At 37.8% G+C, this 18169-nt stretch overlaps 1 protein-coding gene across 3 annotated transcripts in view; it reads left to right on the top strand.

Moving 5' to 3' along the window:
- PDE4D (phosphodiesterase 4D) overlaps nt 1-18169 on the top strand; it is a 654770-nt gene that overhangs the window by 513329 nt on the left and 123272 nt on the right. For all 3 annotated transcript variants that reach the window (XM_035553451.2, XM_035553452.2, XM_050716136.1), the window contains one exon: nt 9730-9921. In XM_035553451.2, coding sequence (XP_035409344.1) covers nt 9730-9921 — 192 coding nt within the window. The remainder of the gene's footprint in view (nt 1-9729; nt 9922-18169) is intronic.

The following is an 18169-nucleotide window of genomic DNA, read 5'->3' as shown; positions in this document are numbered from 1 at the left end:
AACCTGCAGTACTGCACTTGAAGTCTGAAATCTCTGATGGTCCACCGGTAGTAGCTGTTGATAGCATTACAGTAGCCTGGAAAAGAAAACTGGAGAGAAAAAAATGGTGTAGACAAGAGTTTAGAGATTAGGCCATGCAAGAAAACATCTCTCCAGCTATGTAGAAACATAAAGACTATAACCTTGTATGCATGTTATTATGGTTGAAAAATCAAGCAAAAGAGAAGGAAATACCAACAGCAGGATTGACTTAGGAATGTTTATTTAATCCTGTTGTGCATAAATATTTTGGTAAAGATTTTACTTACGTGATTTCATTGTGGTTTTACTTGGAGTCCTCAGAATGAATGCAACTCAGTTAATGAGATATTCTGTATTCTGTCCTATGTGGCAGCTCATTATATGGTAACATACTTTATTGACAACCTGCTGTTTAGCCTTACAGGGAAAGCAGTTAGTGTTTTCATTGGCTTTTCTATGGTGTTCATAAGTATATCTTACTGCTTCTCAGGCATGATTGAATTAATTTGCATATCACACATGTAGTATGAGGAAGTGTTATCCTCCTTACTTAATATAAAGAGAATTGAAACGCAGAGATTAAAGTGAAAGTATTTCCTAAAGTGTATATCCAAAATGAGATGTCTAACACTTCATTTCTTTGATTTTCTTGCATATAATGACTCACATATTCAAAGCATAGTTTGCATGAAAGTGTGAGAGAACAGTTTGCATGAAAGTGTGAGAGAACAGGCTAGGAGAGTACTGGGTGCATATCACCTCTAGTGGCTCATTCTTAGCCTCTTACACTGTCATTCATTTTTGTCCACTACTGGAAACAGAACAGTGCATCTGATGGACCTTTGGTCTGTCCAGTAGCTGCTGAGATATTCTGAATTCATTTGTGTTTGCAAGTGGTGACGCCATACAACTCAAGCAACAGCCTTTCAGAGTGGATACCTCATGACTGACAAATACGCAGTTAGTGACATGGTGAAGCTGGTGTGAGTGGCTAGTTCAGTATCAGGTGCTCTGCAGCTTGGGCAAAGATTGTTTCTCTTTCTTGATGATAAAAGCACTTTTTACCTTTCTCTAGTCCTTTGCATCACTCAGTACCAACCTTATGCATTGAATGAGACAAGAATCCCACTAACAGGGGCTTGTTACTCAGAGCCCTCTTTAGACCCTGAGCAAGGCAAGAGTTTATTAAAAAAATATATATAGTATCACTTTATTTGTTTGTTTGTTTATTTATTTTTATAACGTAGAAATATGAGGTGACTGAGTTAAGGTTGGCCTAAGCTTATAAATTTTGAAATTTATGAAGATGTTCACAGAATCAGAAAAAAAAATATATATATACATATATATATATATTGCAGACACTTGGCTTAATTGGCTTAATCTCTACTGTAAAATATGAATAACTAAAACATCTTATAAAACAAGTTCCAGATTTTTTTTTAATACTATATATATATATATACTATTTGAGAAATATATTTTCTTTCCCCCTTTCTTTATATGCAGTCCTGAGCTGATGGTGAATGTTCTCCTCAGGTACATATATACATATATACTGAAATCAAATGGGCTATTCTCTTCTATTTGATCCTTTCTGTCCACAGCCCTCATCCATTCTCTGGAAGAGACATTTTTTGAGCACAGGTTAACTTGAGCTCAATTGTTCTAAAGACTTAATAATTATGAGCTGGGTGATGCTGAGGGAAGTGACTTTTTGTCACGAAGGTTGTACTTTCCTCTCCTTTGGAACCTCTCTATCTGTAGGGTATTCTCTAGGAACTGGGAAGAGTGAGGATCAACTCCAACATCTTTCTCCAGTCATATTCTGTCTAGGGTACTCTTTTCCAGAGATCCCTGACACTAAGCACAGGGTACATGTAACCGTGACCTCACTGAGTGTTTATTGTTGTTGTGGCTCTACATGAAGGTTTTCTGGAAGTTTTTTTCAGGAAGTTTCCAGATTCTTGGTAGTGTTAGCCCTGTGGAAAATTTGTATCTATTTCCTGGATTCTCTGTGCTTTCAGCAATACTGCAGGATATTAACTTAAATATTTTATTTCTGAGGAACTGCCTCTTCTCATATGTACTTTTTATCACACAACTAACTGAGGAAAAACGTAAAAGCAGTTTGGCTTATTCTCATAATGACATCTGACTGGATTCACTGAAATGGGGCTGAGCACTTCCAGCGCATTGGATTTTGCTTTGGTGGCAGCTTCCAGCTTCTCAAACATAACATTACATTCATGTTTATATTCCAGGTTTTTCTGAAGGAAAGACTTTCCACTAATATCTTAGGGGAGCTGCATTTTAGGATTAGTCAGTAAGCTTAATGGATGGTTTTCATGTTTTAATAAACTGCTAGATCAATATTTTGAAATACTCTGAGATTTCATTCCAATGCATTTAAATTAGAGAAAATTAATAACAATGTGAAAAGCATTAAATACATGCTATATTCTCACACCCAGTGCAGGCTGGTTTCCAACACTCATCCCAGTGTCCAGATTCAGCTCAGAAAGTAGAGCTGCAGAAAAAGAAGCAGGGATAGCTGGATGGATCAAAACTCAACCCAGAAAGAAAAAGAGTTTTTTGAGCACTTCTTGAACAAATTAGGTGAAGTGATTTTTTAAAACATGTTTGAAGGCACTTTAATATGTACAGCCTGGAGAAAAGGTATCTTAAGGAAAATAAGAGCAGACATAAATAAGGAATGGTTTAAGTGAATAATGATGGTAGACTGTAAATTAAACAATGACAATAATATAGTGGAAAACCATCAGTCCTGCTGATACTGCACTTCTAGGATTAAGTAGAGATTTTTTTTTTAGCTTTTATTACCTCAGATTATCCTGAAAGAACTCTGATTCTTCAATATACTCCGCAAATTTCCTAATTCAGACCTTGACCACCAGAAGCCTTGGGGAAAACTGTTAATATGTTGGTGGCCTTTTTTTTTATTATCTTTAAAGTGGGGAAATGGTCCTAGTAGGATTACTATAGAGAAAAAAAAAAAAAACATAGCAACTTAAAACAAGTTTAAGCCTAAACAATTCCCCAAATATCTTGGAAATTATGTTACATATTGTTTCTCCCACATTTTTTACTTTGCATTTTTATTATGCTGCAATAAGACAAGTATTTCAGCTTCAGAGAAACATCAAAACAACTGTGTGTAACAGTATCTAGAATCTGGGATTTGTTTCTATACATCATATTAGTAGGAAGGTGTTTACTTGCAAGAGCCAAGTTCAGAGAATAAAGATTGCTGGGTGAAGAGTGGTCATCCCTGAGGAAAGAATAAAAGAAATCATAAAAAGAGTCCTAGTGTGGCTGAGTAGAAGCAAATTGACTTAATAAGTGCAACAAAGCCTTTAAAGACTTGTGTGCCAAATACGCAGAGCACTGGCGTATAATTAAGAATAATGATGTGACTTTATGAGAAGTAAGCCTTGAATTCAGTATCACAAGACCATTCTAAGCAAAGTCCCCCCAGATAAGGAATAGTCATCGCAGGAAACTCCTTGGTTGGAAACTTCATAACAGAACATAAAACAGTTTCTTTAGAGAGCTTGGCTACATTTCCTAAGTCTCTTTTCCTAGAAAATCGTGAGAAGGAAACTTGAACAGATAGTTGGAATTCCTTTACTAGCATGTTTGAGTAGACTAATTCTTATAAATCTTTTTGCTTCAGTGTATTTTTTATCTAACATGTTCTATCAGCCTTTTCTCTGGGCTTTTAATATTAGCATTAAGCCTTGTTACACTCTAAAATTAATTTCCCAAAACAGGTATGCCAAGAGAAAAAGCCAAGTTCTGCTACTGAAAGGAAATTTCATGAAGTGATACATTTTCTTCTTTTGCTTGCAGTCTTGATACTGGAAAATCTATCCACAGTGTATCTAAAAATGGAGTTAATCATGGGGCTTGCTTGCTGAATCACTTAACTGGGAATCCAAAGCCACAAGTAGGTAGTTGGCTTGAATTCTCAAATCTACAGTGGTAAAAGAAAATTCAGATGTAGATCATATGTTCCGTTTATATAATTTGCTTACAACTCACTAACCATATATGCAAGTGACAAAAGTAAAAGTTTTTGTTAACATTGCTACAGAGAAAATAAAAACACGAGTTAGATCGTATATAATATGTATTTATTTCCATCAACTCTGGAGTGGTGATACAATATTTCTTCTAAACTGTCAGCATAAATATTTCTCTCCCTTTCCCCACCCTCCCACCCCCCAGCCCTTTCCTCAACTCTTTAGTTTTTACTAGGTGTGGGCGAGGAGGGAGAAAGAAAAGTAGGAAGTGAAAAACAAATACGATCTCTCCTGCTCCACTGTCAGACAGGAAATGTTTTGAAAAGCCCTGGACAGAGAATTAATGTAAGAAATGAACTTCAGACCTACCATTCAGTTATATAAGTACTCTGATTTATTTTTACTTTTTTTTTTTTTTCTGATACTGCAGGTTAACTTGTTAAACATCTACACTCCAGTTAGCTGTTGTCTCAATTTAATGCTTAGTTTATTAATAAGAAATAAAAAGGCCCAAGAGAAATCATAAAAACATAAAGTGTTTTTCCAGTCTCATTAATTAATGTAAAATGTGTCTAAAATCAGTATTTCTCAAAGAAATTATAATATTAATTCGGCATATTAGCAAATCTTTGGACAGACAGTTAATTCAATGAATACAGTGAATGTATTTTGTCTATAAGCTAAAGCAGAATTTAACTCCCTAAAATACATAAATGAAAATTCAGTTCTTAACAGATAATCTCTGTTCCAGAAGAAGGGCCTTATGTCTTTGTCTTCATTTATTCCTTGCACTGCCTTTTCTGACTGAGAACTGTAAAATTAATATAATAGAATCGGTGTCTACCTTACCCAAAATGCTTTCTAATGACAATATTTCAAGAATCTTTGTGCATTTTTTTTTTTTAAGAATTGGGTCATAGTAGTTGGCATGATTTCCACAGTAGCTGAAATAGTCTGTCCTGATAAAATGAACTATAACCAATGCAAAATAAATCCATCACGTCTAAGAACAAAAGTTTAAACTGCCCTGCTTTGATTTGGGACACACAAATCCAGGATACACAATAACTAATGTATACAAGGTCTAAGAACACACTCTGCCTGTCATATCCTGTCTTACAGAGCCTTTCCCTACCCAGGGCTTTTGTACTGAACTACCCTAGAAAAGGGTTCACTGTGGGCTTTCTCTGCCACTGTTCATTATGAAGGCTGTCCAGGTGAGATGCCTCAGCTGGCGTCTCTGCCAGGTTTTCTCAGCCCAAGGAATAATCCAAGTTACAAATTAGGGTTCTGCGTTTGAGTGGATCGGCTGATCCTTCCCTTTCTCTAGTATCTACAGGCTGCCATGTGTGGGCTTCTGGCCTGAGGCAGAAGCTGTAAATAACTTGCTCTCTTCTTGGAGATGTAAAGAAAGATTTATTACCTTGCTTTTGCTTGAAATGAGACTGCTCAAAGGCAGTTGCTGCAGGGCAGTTTTTCTGTGATAGCTTCAGTGAATTACAGCTTCTATGCATTTGTTCTGGTGGTGGGATTGTGCTTCCAAGTGAAAATACAGGACAGAACGTTTGGGAATTGAGGAAATTGAGATGGGTAGGTAGGTCATTGAGCAGGTCGGTGTTTGGAGAAATTGCTTTGCACCAGAACAATAGACTCCTGTGTCAGGAGAAGAAGAAACTTTATTTCTTCATGTCTTGATTGGCCCTATCATTTTTAAAGATGGCTTTGAAAGATAAGATGTCCCTAGAAGATCAATTATTTTGGATCCCATTTCTTTCCCTCATGATAGTTTCCAAGGCTGGAGAGGCTGAGGGTAGATAGAGACTTAATTAGGAGTGCAATTTGTATTTTTACAAAGTCTTGTAAATTCTTCATTTTGGGGTAGAATTTGTTTTGTTCTCTCCTTTACTATTGCTAACTTCTCTGCAAAAGTGCAAACAATAAAAACAGAACTGCAGTAAAAATATTAAGTTGCTAAGCTCTCAGTAATAAGGAAGATCAATATGAAGATTTTTATGCATCCTCAGTTACGAGCTCTTGTGAATATTCATGATGATGCTATTACTTCTTACGTAGCTATAAGCAATATTTTGTACGCAGACCTTCTCCTTTTTCCTTTTAGCAACCTTGCAGAGAGTAGCAGAGAGTCTTCTAAGGACTTGAAAAGAAGTCCACAGAGGGTTTATTTCATCATGTAAGGAAACTGTGCAGTTGCTAACACTGAAGTAGTGCTTATCTAGGATAAGATATCTAGGATTCTGAACCTTTCCAACCCAAAGATTCCCAGTACTGCCTGAAGCAAATCATCAATATTTTCCCTAAAGATTGCTTATGATGTTAGAACTTCTTTTCCTTTTGGGAGCACAGGGAAAATCAGCTATGAATGCTTACAAGTTGCTCAAGAGAGTTCACCACCTCTGTCCAGAGCCTAGATGATGCTCAGTGGTCAAAACGTGCAAGCCCAATGAATAGCCAAAAAAGGAAAAAAAAAAGGCTAATCTTTCGTCTCATGTCATGTTTGCTATCACTGAACACTGAATAAGGGAGACTTAAGGATAAACAGTATCCAGTATGTCATAAAGTATTTTGTGGAAATGCACAAACAAAAGCTGCTGAATCAGCACTGGCTTTTCGTAGCTTTGGTATCTCTGGAGTTGCAGTAAAGCTCTTTCAATGTAGAAGTTTCTGTGATGCATTCTGTGTCAGATGCTGCTGTCAGAAAAAAAAAAAAAAAGCTCAGCTTTACATATGTCATGCAAAGTGCCTGAAGCTGGCTGCAGATCAGCAGTGGAAACACCAGTCTTTAAATGGGCACTTTCTGCCTGTGAAAAGGTGGCAAAACTTCTGGCACCTTCATTAACAACTTCCATGCTCCTTCTTCCTGTAAAAGGAGCCCCCTCCACCAAAAGTGTAAGGAGGCAGAGGAGCATGCTACAGAGAGAATAACTTTTGGGTTGTCACTGACAGTGCACTTTTTTTAATTCACAACATATTCTCACTGCACTTTAAAATTTAACAGGAGCAGAAAGATAAATATGAAGCAGCCACAGCTGATTTTCTGCAATTTCTGCCCAGGCAAACTAGAGAGTCTGTCCACTTTTTACCTTAAACTTTTATTTATTTATTTATTTTTAAGTTGCATGCGTGCAGAAAGAGAAACCATTTGTGTATGAGACTTCAATTCCCCATTCTGATTCTCTCTTCATTTGATGCAACATGATCAGCAGCTCCATTTCTTGCAAAGACTCATGATTCAGCCAAAGTAACATTTGATTTTCAGTGTACTAAAACATTCTCTATCTAAAAGCAATCTAAATATTTCGTTTAGATTTCTATAACCTTTTATGTCTGAAAGTTTTAACACATCTCAGTAAGTAAAAGCTCAACAAGACACTTAACTACTGTAGCATTTGAGAAACTTGTTATACAAACGTGTTTGTGGTACACCCGTGTTGTATTCACACTCCATCTTTTGCTGTAGTACTGACTTTTTCTTTTTTCTTGATGGGTATTTAAATAAAAGACATTTTGGTTGAGTGATATAAGCCAGATCCTAGCTGGTATATCTGAATCCATTTCGTTACTTTTGACACCCATCTAGTGGACACAATACAGTATCACAGGATAAAGTTCCTATCACAATAACTTTGTGCAAGTCTTGCACATGCTGTTATCTGGTGGTGCAAGCCACAGATTTCAAATCTCTGTGATTTTATCTAATAGACTTCTAAATTTTGTTATGGTCAGTATTTTATGACCTGACAGTGGAGTTATTCATAGAAGCCTGCCTTGGTGTTTGACTAGGAAAAATAAGATTGCTAATAGAATATTCATATGTGCACAAATCTGAGTGAGGAAAACAGAAACAAATCCGCCAACAAAACCGTTTGTTCCTTTACTTCAATAAAATCCAACCTTTTATTCAGTTGAATAATTAAATCCACTGTTAAGAAAATCAATTTGATAGAAATTTCTTATTTAATATTTTTCTGCTGAGACAGATTTACATTTAACTTCATTTATTTCCATCCCACTTTTAACTTTTGCTTTAGAGCTTTTCAGCTTATATATGTATTTGAAATGACATTGCCATTAATCTTGCCATTGCAAGCTAATCTTACCGTGCACAGGAGAAAATGAAACTTTACTGCTGCTGACACTACAGCCTCAGTTAGGTGGCAGATAGAAGCAAGAAGCAAGGTAGTATAGAGAGTAGCTGTGACACTGCTGTGCCAGGCTGAAGTCTAATCAATGGCTGACGTGCTGTCATTAGACATAAATGAAAATGGTGTCTGTCCTTCATGTGAACACTGTTTTCAAAAGGTCTGTTTTAGATGCATTTGTTATAAACGCATACTAACACTTATTGATACTTAAAAAGTCACGTGATAGATCCTCTGTTCATCCCCCATTCCTATGTGCTCTACCAGTATTATTTAAGTTCCTGTTAGTATGATTAGTAGTTATAAACCAAGGTCTTATACACACCTTTTCTCCTATGATGTAAAACTAAAATTGATCATCAGTTTTAGAGACTCAAACAACCAGGAAAACAGAAGTCCCCTTCCACTTCTGGCTGGGTAGAACTTGCTCCACCCTATCAGATGCAGACATAAATTTGCTAATCCACACATTTGTGACCACTAGATGGCACAACACCTGCAATCTAGCAGCTGAGCCATGTGCTCCTAAAAGACTCCATTCGGTACCAGACACAGAGATCAGGCTGCTAAGCAACATGGGTTGCCATGAGCACATCATCCAGACTACTCACCCTGCACTGTTTTCTAATTGATTGCAGAGTCCCACTCAAGGTCTTTGTACTGTTTTCAAAGCCCTTTTCAGAACTGTCATGGACTATGTGAAAGAGCATCTTTCTCTCTCTCTTTCATTTCCCATGATATCTCTCTATCTTACTTCAGCCCCTCATGACAGCAGTGCTCCCTAGGAACTGTAAAATTGTTTACCACTCATGCTACCAAATACAATAACTAGAAGTGCTGGATCAAAACTGTAAAGTTCAAAGACGTAAGACAAAAATGGCCAAAAATGGCCACTATGCTTGGCAGTGGGTGTAGAGGTCATTTTTTTCAATTCAGTTGTAAAATAGGAGCTCCCACTAATGTATACAAACATGCCAAAGAACATGCATACACATTAATCCCACTCCAGTGCTTGGTTTATTGAGAAAAGCCAAAATACCTTCTTGAAGTGTTTGAGCAGTAATGACATATGAGTGATGCGTACTCTATAACAAATGAGCACTGTGCTGCCTTCCAGTGGGAGTCAGGGTAATGAGGGTCCAGCTCAGGAGAAATGGTGCATGAGGAATAAAATAATGCACCATCATGTTTCTTCAGGTATAGAGCTCATGAGTTCTCAGCATGCAAAGATACATATAGCTTCCTATATTCCTAATAGTGGTTTGCATTTTTTCCTCTACCAAATTTATATTCCTTCAGACTTACTCTTTTTGGTTATAAGCAGTTGTAAAGTTTATTTCTTGTGTGCCTTGGTTTTGCCTTAGCAGTGGAACTGGGCAGGTCATGATTTCCCCATAATTATATAGAAGCAAATGCCTAGTGATGACTTGCCAGAAGAGTGTTCATTATTTTCAAAACTCCTGTGTCAATGTCATAAATCTTTTTCTCCTTTCTTTTTGCAGTTTCGATGTAGACAATGGTACATCGTCGGGACGAAGTCCCTTGGATCCCATGACAAGTCCTGGATCAGGGCTAATTCTTCAGGCAAATTTTGTCCACAGTCAACGGAGGGAGTCTTTCCTTTACCGGTCAGACAGCGACTATGACCTTTCTCCAAAGTCCATGTCTAGGAACTCCTCCATTGCTAGTGATATGTAAGTACATTATAAAATACTTTTAGCGTATGTTTTGTGCTATCATGGGGTTAATGTCTTTCCAGCCACAAGAAATGCCTATAAAAATCAAAGAGAATAATCACCCATGTGAAGAAATGGGTAGTTGTTTATTTCTTTATTTATGCTTGTATTTGTTTCTGTGGTTTTGTGAAAGTAAGGATATCATGGGTTTCACGTTTTTATGCACTGTATTAGCTTTGACAGAATATTAGAGACAATCAATAGTGATGTATCAAAACACTAAAGAGAACTCAGATTTCTTGGTTATTATGATCTTTTCAATGCAAGCAATACAAACTCAATTTGTGACTCTTAATATTCGTAAGAAAAAGATTCCATTTATTTGTAATTGGAGTTTTTTGGTGTTTAGAGAAAAGATTTACCACGTCATAGATTTGGAGGATGGCTTGGGTTGGAAGAGACCTTAAAGATCACCCTGTTCCAACCCCCTGCCATGGGCAGGGACACCTCCCACTAGACCAGGTTGCCTAAAGCCCCATCCAGCCTGGCCTTGAGCACCTCCAGGGATAGGGCATCCACAGCTTCTCTGGGCAGCCTATTCCAGTGCCTCACCACCCTCTGAGTAAAGAGTTTCTTCCTTATATCTAATCTAAACATACCCTCTTTTAGTTTAAAACCCATCCCCACTGTACTCCCTGAAAAAGAGTTCTTCTGAATATTTTCTGTAGGCCCCCTTTAATTACTGGAAGGTCACTGTAAGGTCTCTCTGACACTTTTTCTACTCCAGGCTGAACACTACCAGCTCTCTCAGCCTTTCTTCATAGGAGAGGTGTTCCAGTCCTCTGATCATCTTCATGGCCCTCCCCTGGACCCCCTCTGACAGGTCCATGTCTCTCTTGGCTGGGGGCCCCAGAGATGAGCACAGTACTCCAGGTGGGGTCTCACAAGCATGGAGTAGAGGGGAAAGATCACCTCCCCTGACCTGCTAGCTATACTTCTTTAGGGTAGGGTAGGGTAGGGTAGGGTAGGGTAGGGTAGGGTAGGGTAGGGTAAGACAGGACAGGACAGGACTAAGCAAAAGTTAAATCATGTTAATGGAGGCATTATCCAAATTCCTTTTGAACATTGACAGACATGGGGCATCAAAAACCTCTCCAGGAAGCCTGTTCCACTCTTCGACCACCTTCAGAGTAAATATTTTTTTCCTGATAATCTGATATTTGTTTGAACCTCCTCTGGTGCCACTTTGTGCTGTTCCCACATGTCCTGTTATAGGTTCCTAGGAAGCAGAGATCAGCACCTCCTTCTCCACTTCCCCTCCTCAGGAAGTTGCAGAGAGCATTGATGTCACTTTTGAGCCTTATCTTCTCTACATCAGATAATCCCAGTGTCAGCCTCTCCTCATAGGACATGTTTTCCAGCCCTTTTACCAGCTTTGCTGCCCTCTTATGGATGTTTTCAAGGACCTTAATATCCATTTTATATTGGGAACCCTGGACTGCACACAATATTCAAGATGAGGCCACAACAGTGCAAAATATAGTGGGAGAATCACCTCTTTTGATGAGCTGGCTGTGTTGTGTTCAATGCACCCCAAAATGCAGTTTGTCCCCTTGGCTGCCAGAGCACACTGCTGGCTCCTGTTGAGCGTGCTGTCGACCAGCACCCCCAGGTCCCTTTCTACTGAGCTTCTCCCCAGCCACTTGTCTTCGAGTCTATACCAGTGTCCAGCATTGCTCCATCCCAGGTGCAGCACTCAACATTTTCCTTTGTTGAACTTCATGCTGTTGCAGATTGCCTAATGCTTTAATCTATCTAGATTCCTCTCCAAGGCCTGTGGATTGCCTTTTTCTGGTCATTCTTGAAAAGTGATCAGCAACCATGGACCCCTAAAGCCTCTAGAGCATATTCCCAGGTGATGCTCGTAACTACTTCCCTGAGAATCTGCAGACCCTGCAGCCCAGGGTATGGTTGGCTTTCTGGGCTGCGGGTGCACGTTGCCAGCTCATGTCAAGATTCTCATCAACCAACACTCCCAGGTCCTTCTTCACAGGCCTGCTCTCAATCCAGACATTGCCCAGCTTGTATTTGTGTTTAGAATTGCACCCAGGTGTAGGGTCTTGCACTTGGCCTTGTTGGACCTCATGAGGTTTGCACAGGCTCACCTCTCAAGCCTGTCCAGGTCCCTCTGGATGGCATCCCTGCCCTCCAGCATGTCGATCACATCACTCATCTTGGTGCTGTTGGCAGCTCAATCCCACTGTCCACATCACTGAAAAGATGTTAAATACCAGTCCCAATACAGACCCCAGAGGAATACCACTTGTCACTGGTCTCCACCTGAACACGGAGCTGTTGACTACAGCTCTTTGAACACAACCATACAGACAATTTCTCATCCATGAGAGATCCATCTATCATATCCATTTATTTCCACTTTAGAGACAAGAATGTTGTTTGGGACAGTTTTAAATCCTTTGCATGAGACCAGGTAGATATCAGAAATTAATATATTCAAGAGAAGCAAGAATTATTAATTACAAAACAAACAAACAAACAAAAAAGAATTTTAAGAAAAGACCTTCAGAAAGTTATTCTGTCCTCTCACCAAAGTTGATTATTTTTTTTCTGATGTGTGTATTTCTGCTAGTGAGTCATACTTTGCAAATATGCATAGATGCCAGCTTGCATGGGTAGTTGAAATCAGGGGCAAATTTCTCTTTATTTGTAAAACACTGAAAACACGTTAAATATCCTAGCTTCTAGTCACTTCTAAGTAGTAGAAATTAAGAATTTTTGTTAATTTTTGTTTTGTTTTTGTTTTGTTCAATCTGCTCCAAATTTCACTGCCAAATAAGTGTTTATGATTTAATTATAAACTACTAAAATAAAAGTCCAGGTTAATAAGAATCCCCTAGTGAGCAAGGATATCAAAAGCAGTGAAAATTCAGCATTAATATAAACAAACAATAAACATCCTCTTAAAAAAAGTAACAGCATCAGTATACAGAAAGAAAATCAGTTTTCATAATAATGAGTGAAATTTCATGTGGTATTTAACTTGCAGTCATTATAACTGGAGACTCCTATTCTCACCTATCACTTTTAGAAGTGTTAATTAGTCTATCTAATTATAACTTACTTCCTATGTAAGTATCAAGATGAGTAAAACTCAGGCCTTTACAGAGACTTTGTTTAAGGTCCATACACCAGTTAATCTGAGAAAAACACCAATCCCTCTTGCCTTTTTGTAAAGAAAAAAGTGTTTCCTTTGTGAATGGAGACCTTCACCCAGTAAATCTTCTGACATAGAACCTTTCTTCTAAATGTACAAAAGTCAAGCTTTTGGTGTGACACCCTTGTAGGGATGCCATTTAGAAACATTTTTACAATCAGGGGCCAATCCAGTTCAGTGCATTGCTTAGATGAGTCATTTCAATTAAGAATTCAATTAGTGCTCCATCCTTGAACTTGTAATCCACTTCTGTATTTCCTAGAATTCTGGGTAATATTTCAGTACATGGCAATAAATCATATAAAAAATTAATTATGGAAACAATGAGCACACTTTCTTCCTTGGATATTTGTATCTATTCTTTCTGTCAAAAAGTTCTCATAACAAATCTGCATATGAAGTTTACTCGACATCATATCTGGATAGATTTTAATAGTCTCCTGTCATAGAACTGTTTTGTTAAGGTTAATACTCCTGCACTTTTTAGGTTTGGACTGTATTAGGAAATGTAAAATGCTAGTGGTTTTGACCATATAATGTTAATCTAGTATCAGTAAGCCTAATAATAATGAGTTTGATTATATCACAGAAATGTACTAAAGGGAAACCAAGGAATGAAAGGGGGAAAAAAATTAAAAGAGAAAATAGTGAAGAAAATATACAGAAAAAAATACCAAACATCTCTTTATATATGGGTGCAAGGAGAAACAGGATGTGCCTGGAAAGGAAGCCCAGTGAAGGTTATTAAAATAAAGAAACCACTTTAGTTCAGGAGTTTCCTAAACAGGGTAGGGGCTGAAAGATTTGTCAGAGGAAGCATCACAGAAACATTTATATCACTTACAAATTGTTCTATTTCTGTTTTGCATCTATATGCATATTTAATTGTATGTTTCTTATGCATGAGCAACATATATTACAAAACATACACAAAATTCAGGTAACAGATGAATTGTGCATAAGAGTTTAACCTTGAATCCTCTGATTTTTTTTAGTGCTTGAGTTACCAACCTCAATATTTCACTTTATAAAGCAAACTAGAAAATGAAATGCATGCATCTTATATGTGGAAGGAATATAACAAATATTTCTGGTGTTTTCTAGTACTCACAAATAGTGTGCTTATAGCAGTACATTCCACTTCAGATGAGACAAAACCAAAACTTTAAGATCTCAGTCAAATATGGAGTGTCATGGCCAAAGACAGCCAGCGGATGGCAGTGCTAAAGCACTGAATTCTTTATTCTACCATTATTGTTTGCATTGCTGCAGCCAAGGGACGGAACCCAGTTGTGCACAGCTCTTTGAAACCCCAAGGCAAAATGCTGTCCTCTGCCACAGATGACCTAAAAGCAAAGCAAAAGATGATAACCAGGAGACTAATACAGTCAGATAGTATCCTCAGGAAAAGGAACAGAGTGAATCTTTGTGCCCAAGGTAGTAAACCTCACATAGCAACCAGAGAGAGTTCATTCAATGAGTTGAGATGGAACATAACAGAAGCAGGACCCGAAAAGAGAGAAGTGTAGAGTTTTTCAAATCAGATAGACTACAACATACTGTAAAGTAAGAAGAGTTTCCTCAGATTAGAGGAGGAAAAGAACAAAAGGCAGGATGAGCACAAGGCAGCTCAGATAGGAGAAGGTTAATGGGCCAAAACAGTGGGTGTACTTACAGCTTTTCAAGAGGCAGAAAAAGCAGCAGTATAGTAGGAAAGGGAAAAACAAAGCAAAAGGAGTAGGAGTCTGTAACATTTTTTCAATTAACTTTTGGAACAAATATCTTAATCCTAGAGAAAGAAATAGTAGAACAAGAAGATGACATGAGAAGATTAGTAAAAGCCATTCAAGGTCGTAAAATGTAAAGGCAATGTGGTTTAGACAGGGAGATACAAGATCCAAGGCAGAACAGCTCAGATGCATTGTGAAACCTGACTATGGATTTCTAGCAGGGAGATGAGGATATGCAGTATCAGGAAAAGTGAACATATGAGTGAGTCAATATGAGGAATTACAGGGTAATATCCACGACAAGAGACTGGAAAACAAGTTTAAAGGGAAGGAGAATAAGGAATGGAAAATAAAATTTGAAAGCCCCTAACTGCAAGGCTACAGCACAGAGAAAAAAGAGAACAGCAGCAGCAAGCTGAAAGATGAGAGAAATCACTAACATTGTATTGGAATGATTGTCTCATTACATTTGAAGACATCATTGAAACAGGTAGCTATGAATGTGAATATCTTGCAGTGGCACACTGATTACTTGATACTCACCTGATAAACTGCTTTTGCTACTCAGAACTTGCAAATATAAACAGAGGAGGCAATGGTTAACACTTTTTATGCTTCTTCTCTTGCTGAGGGATCACTGCCTTGATTAACAGTGCATGTGATCTAATTTATAGAGAATCTCCATTTTAGCAAAACCCAGGTCTCTAATGTGATGAAAATAAATAAACAAATAAATAGATTCTCCAGTGAAATCATTAGCTCTGCTGTAAACTTGAGAAAGAAAGCAACAAGCAGTCCACTGACTAGAGCAGAGCTCACATTTTAACCACACTTTAAAGGGAAAAAAGCAGTGTTCATAGTTCCCTGTGGTACTGAAGAAGCAGACCAGAGTGTAGCAGATGAGACCAGAGTACCAAGACACTCATAGTGTGGAAGAGTGCTTGAGCTCCCTTATGTTTTCTGAATGCATCTGGGGGAAAAGGTATTTGCCAATAAACGCTCAAGTCTGCCTTCTACTATTTCCACAAGGTCACTGAATGCAGTCCAACATCCTAGCCTTTCAAGGACTTGGCCAGCTGAACCTCACTTAGTAGGAAAGTAGCTGTCATGGGGAGTTTTGGAGGATCCTGTAAGAGAAGCTCAGCACTGTTTCCTTGATCAGGTGAAATATCAGTGTAAACTCTAACTTGTATAATTACACAAAACTTGCAAATTTCTGTTCATCCTTGCTTCCATCTTCAAAACACCCAAACACAGTCACAAAACATAATCTGTAGAGAACTGCAGGGTCATTGACCTGGTGGTCTGCTAAATAGCCAAATGGCCAACATTACATCCATTTCCCAAGCGGTCCAGCCTACTGCTCTTCAGCCAGTACCATCTGTAGATAACAGCATTCCTCTGCTGATAAAATAAACATCAAGAAAACACAATTTACTTTGGGATTTGTTTTCCCTGTAACAAGAATATAATACCGCCTCCTTGTAGAGGACATGCTGCTCTGTTAGACTTTATTGTAAACATATTGGTAAACCACTGCTATATGTCTCCAAAAAATTAAATATATATATATATATACACATATATCCTCTCTTTGAATACGAAAACCTGATTTTGGACTACTTTGGAACACAGAGAGCCTGTGTTGTCTGATAAACATGACATACAGAGATTTGGGTCTGTTTAGTCAGGATGGATTATCCCTTTTTTCAGTAGCTAGAGAAATAGTTGTGGGATTTTAAATTCTGTGGGGGTATTTTTTCCAAAATGAAGTCAAAATAATCTGTAATTTTACAAAGAATAAAGATTAGTAGAGTTATCCTGGCTGCAAAAATATATCTTAAATAAAGGGAAATTCCAGGATAGGGTGTTCCCGTATTTGTCAGTGACTGGCAGGTCTGGTCCTGACCTGAAGCTGCAAACGGTTTGAAATATCCCTTTAACCGGCACATGGAACAATTGAGGTATACTTGCACACACATTTCCCAGTTCTTGACAGTTTGTTCAGTTTTTAAAACTTGCATTGTATTCCATCTGGATCAGATCAGATGTGTAAAGGGAAAGTACTTACAAATATTGGCAGACAAATATGGCAAACCTGGACAGTTACGGAGGTTCACCCAAGGTTTTAATATGGCAATAGAATCATGAAATGAGGATATATGTTTTCATCCTGAACAGGAAGCCAAATTACTAGTGATACAGCTTATTCTTCTTTTTCTGAGCCAGGAATGCTTGGATTTATTAATATAATACTGTGAGTATAAATCCAAAATTAGGGAGAAAGATACCCTTTTCCATGAAAAGTGACCTGCATAAAGTTCTGACAAAGAGACTAGCAAAGCAGAAGAAACACACAGGTAATGAGCAGATTAATTGTACCTCTATTTAACAAATGAGAAATAATTGTCTTTCCAGATATATTGCTGTTGAAATGTCTTATGATTTATCTGGTTATCTTTTTCTTTTTCTTTTTTTTTTTTTCTTTTTCTTTTCTTCTGAATTTGTGATATAACCTTATGGAAAATCTAAATAGATCTAGTCAAACTTTCATTAAAAATCAGCTATGATGAAGTACTTTCAATTTAATTTAAGCTTAGAAACAATTTTAATGAAAAAATGTAGTATGTTGTTTGAGACATTTATTTATCCATGCAAAGAAAAGCATTTAGTTGGCTGTAGGAAAAATAGGCCAATATTTTGCTTCATTGGGTTTGTTTCTTTTTCTTAAGAACTTTTAAATTGAATAAATCAGGTTGCAGCTTAAATTAAGTAATTAATACTTATAACCTTTTCTTTTTTTTTTTTTTTTTTTGGGGGGGGGGGATAACTATCAAAAATATTTTGAAAAAAAAAAAAAAGACCACTGTGTCCTTTCTAGTTGCTAGAACATTTTACAAATGTGATACAAACTAAAGAATTTAGTAATGTCCAATTTTCTTAAATTTAAGTAAGTTTGAATCATAGAATCATAGAATATCCCAAACTGGAAGGGACCCACAAAGATCATCAATTCCAAGTCCTGGAAGGACACAGGACCACCCAAAAATAAAACCTTATGTCTGAGAGCATTGTCCAAACACTTCTTGAACTCCAGCAGCTCGTTGCTGTGACTGCTGCCCTGGGGAGCCTGTCCCAGTGCTCAACTACCCTCTTAGTGGGTGAAGACCCTTTCCCTAACACCCAGCCTGACCCTCCCCTGTCCCAGCTCCATGCCGTTCCCTCGGGTCCTGTCGTTGTCCCCAGAGAGCAGAGCTCAGTGCCTGCCCCTCCGCTCCCCTCGTGAGGGAGGTGCAGGCCG

This window comes from Cygnus atratus, chromosome Z, assembly GCF_013377495.2.
Source record: "Cygnus atratus isolate AKBS03 ecotype Queensland, Australia chromosome Z, CAtr_DNAZoo_HiC_assembly, whole genome shotgun sequence".
In the NCBI taxonomy this organism is placed as follows: domain Eukaryota; kingdom Metazoa; phylum Chordata; class Aves; order Anseriformes; family Anatidae; genus Cygnus; species Cygnus atratus.
Note: the sequence above shows the minus strand (reverse complement) of the source record. Positions and strands in the feature narration are given on the sequence as shown.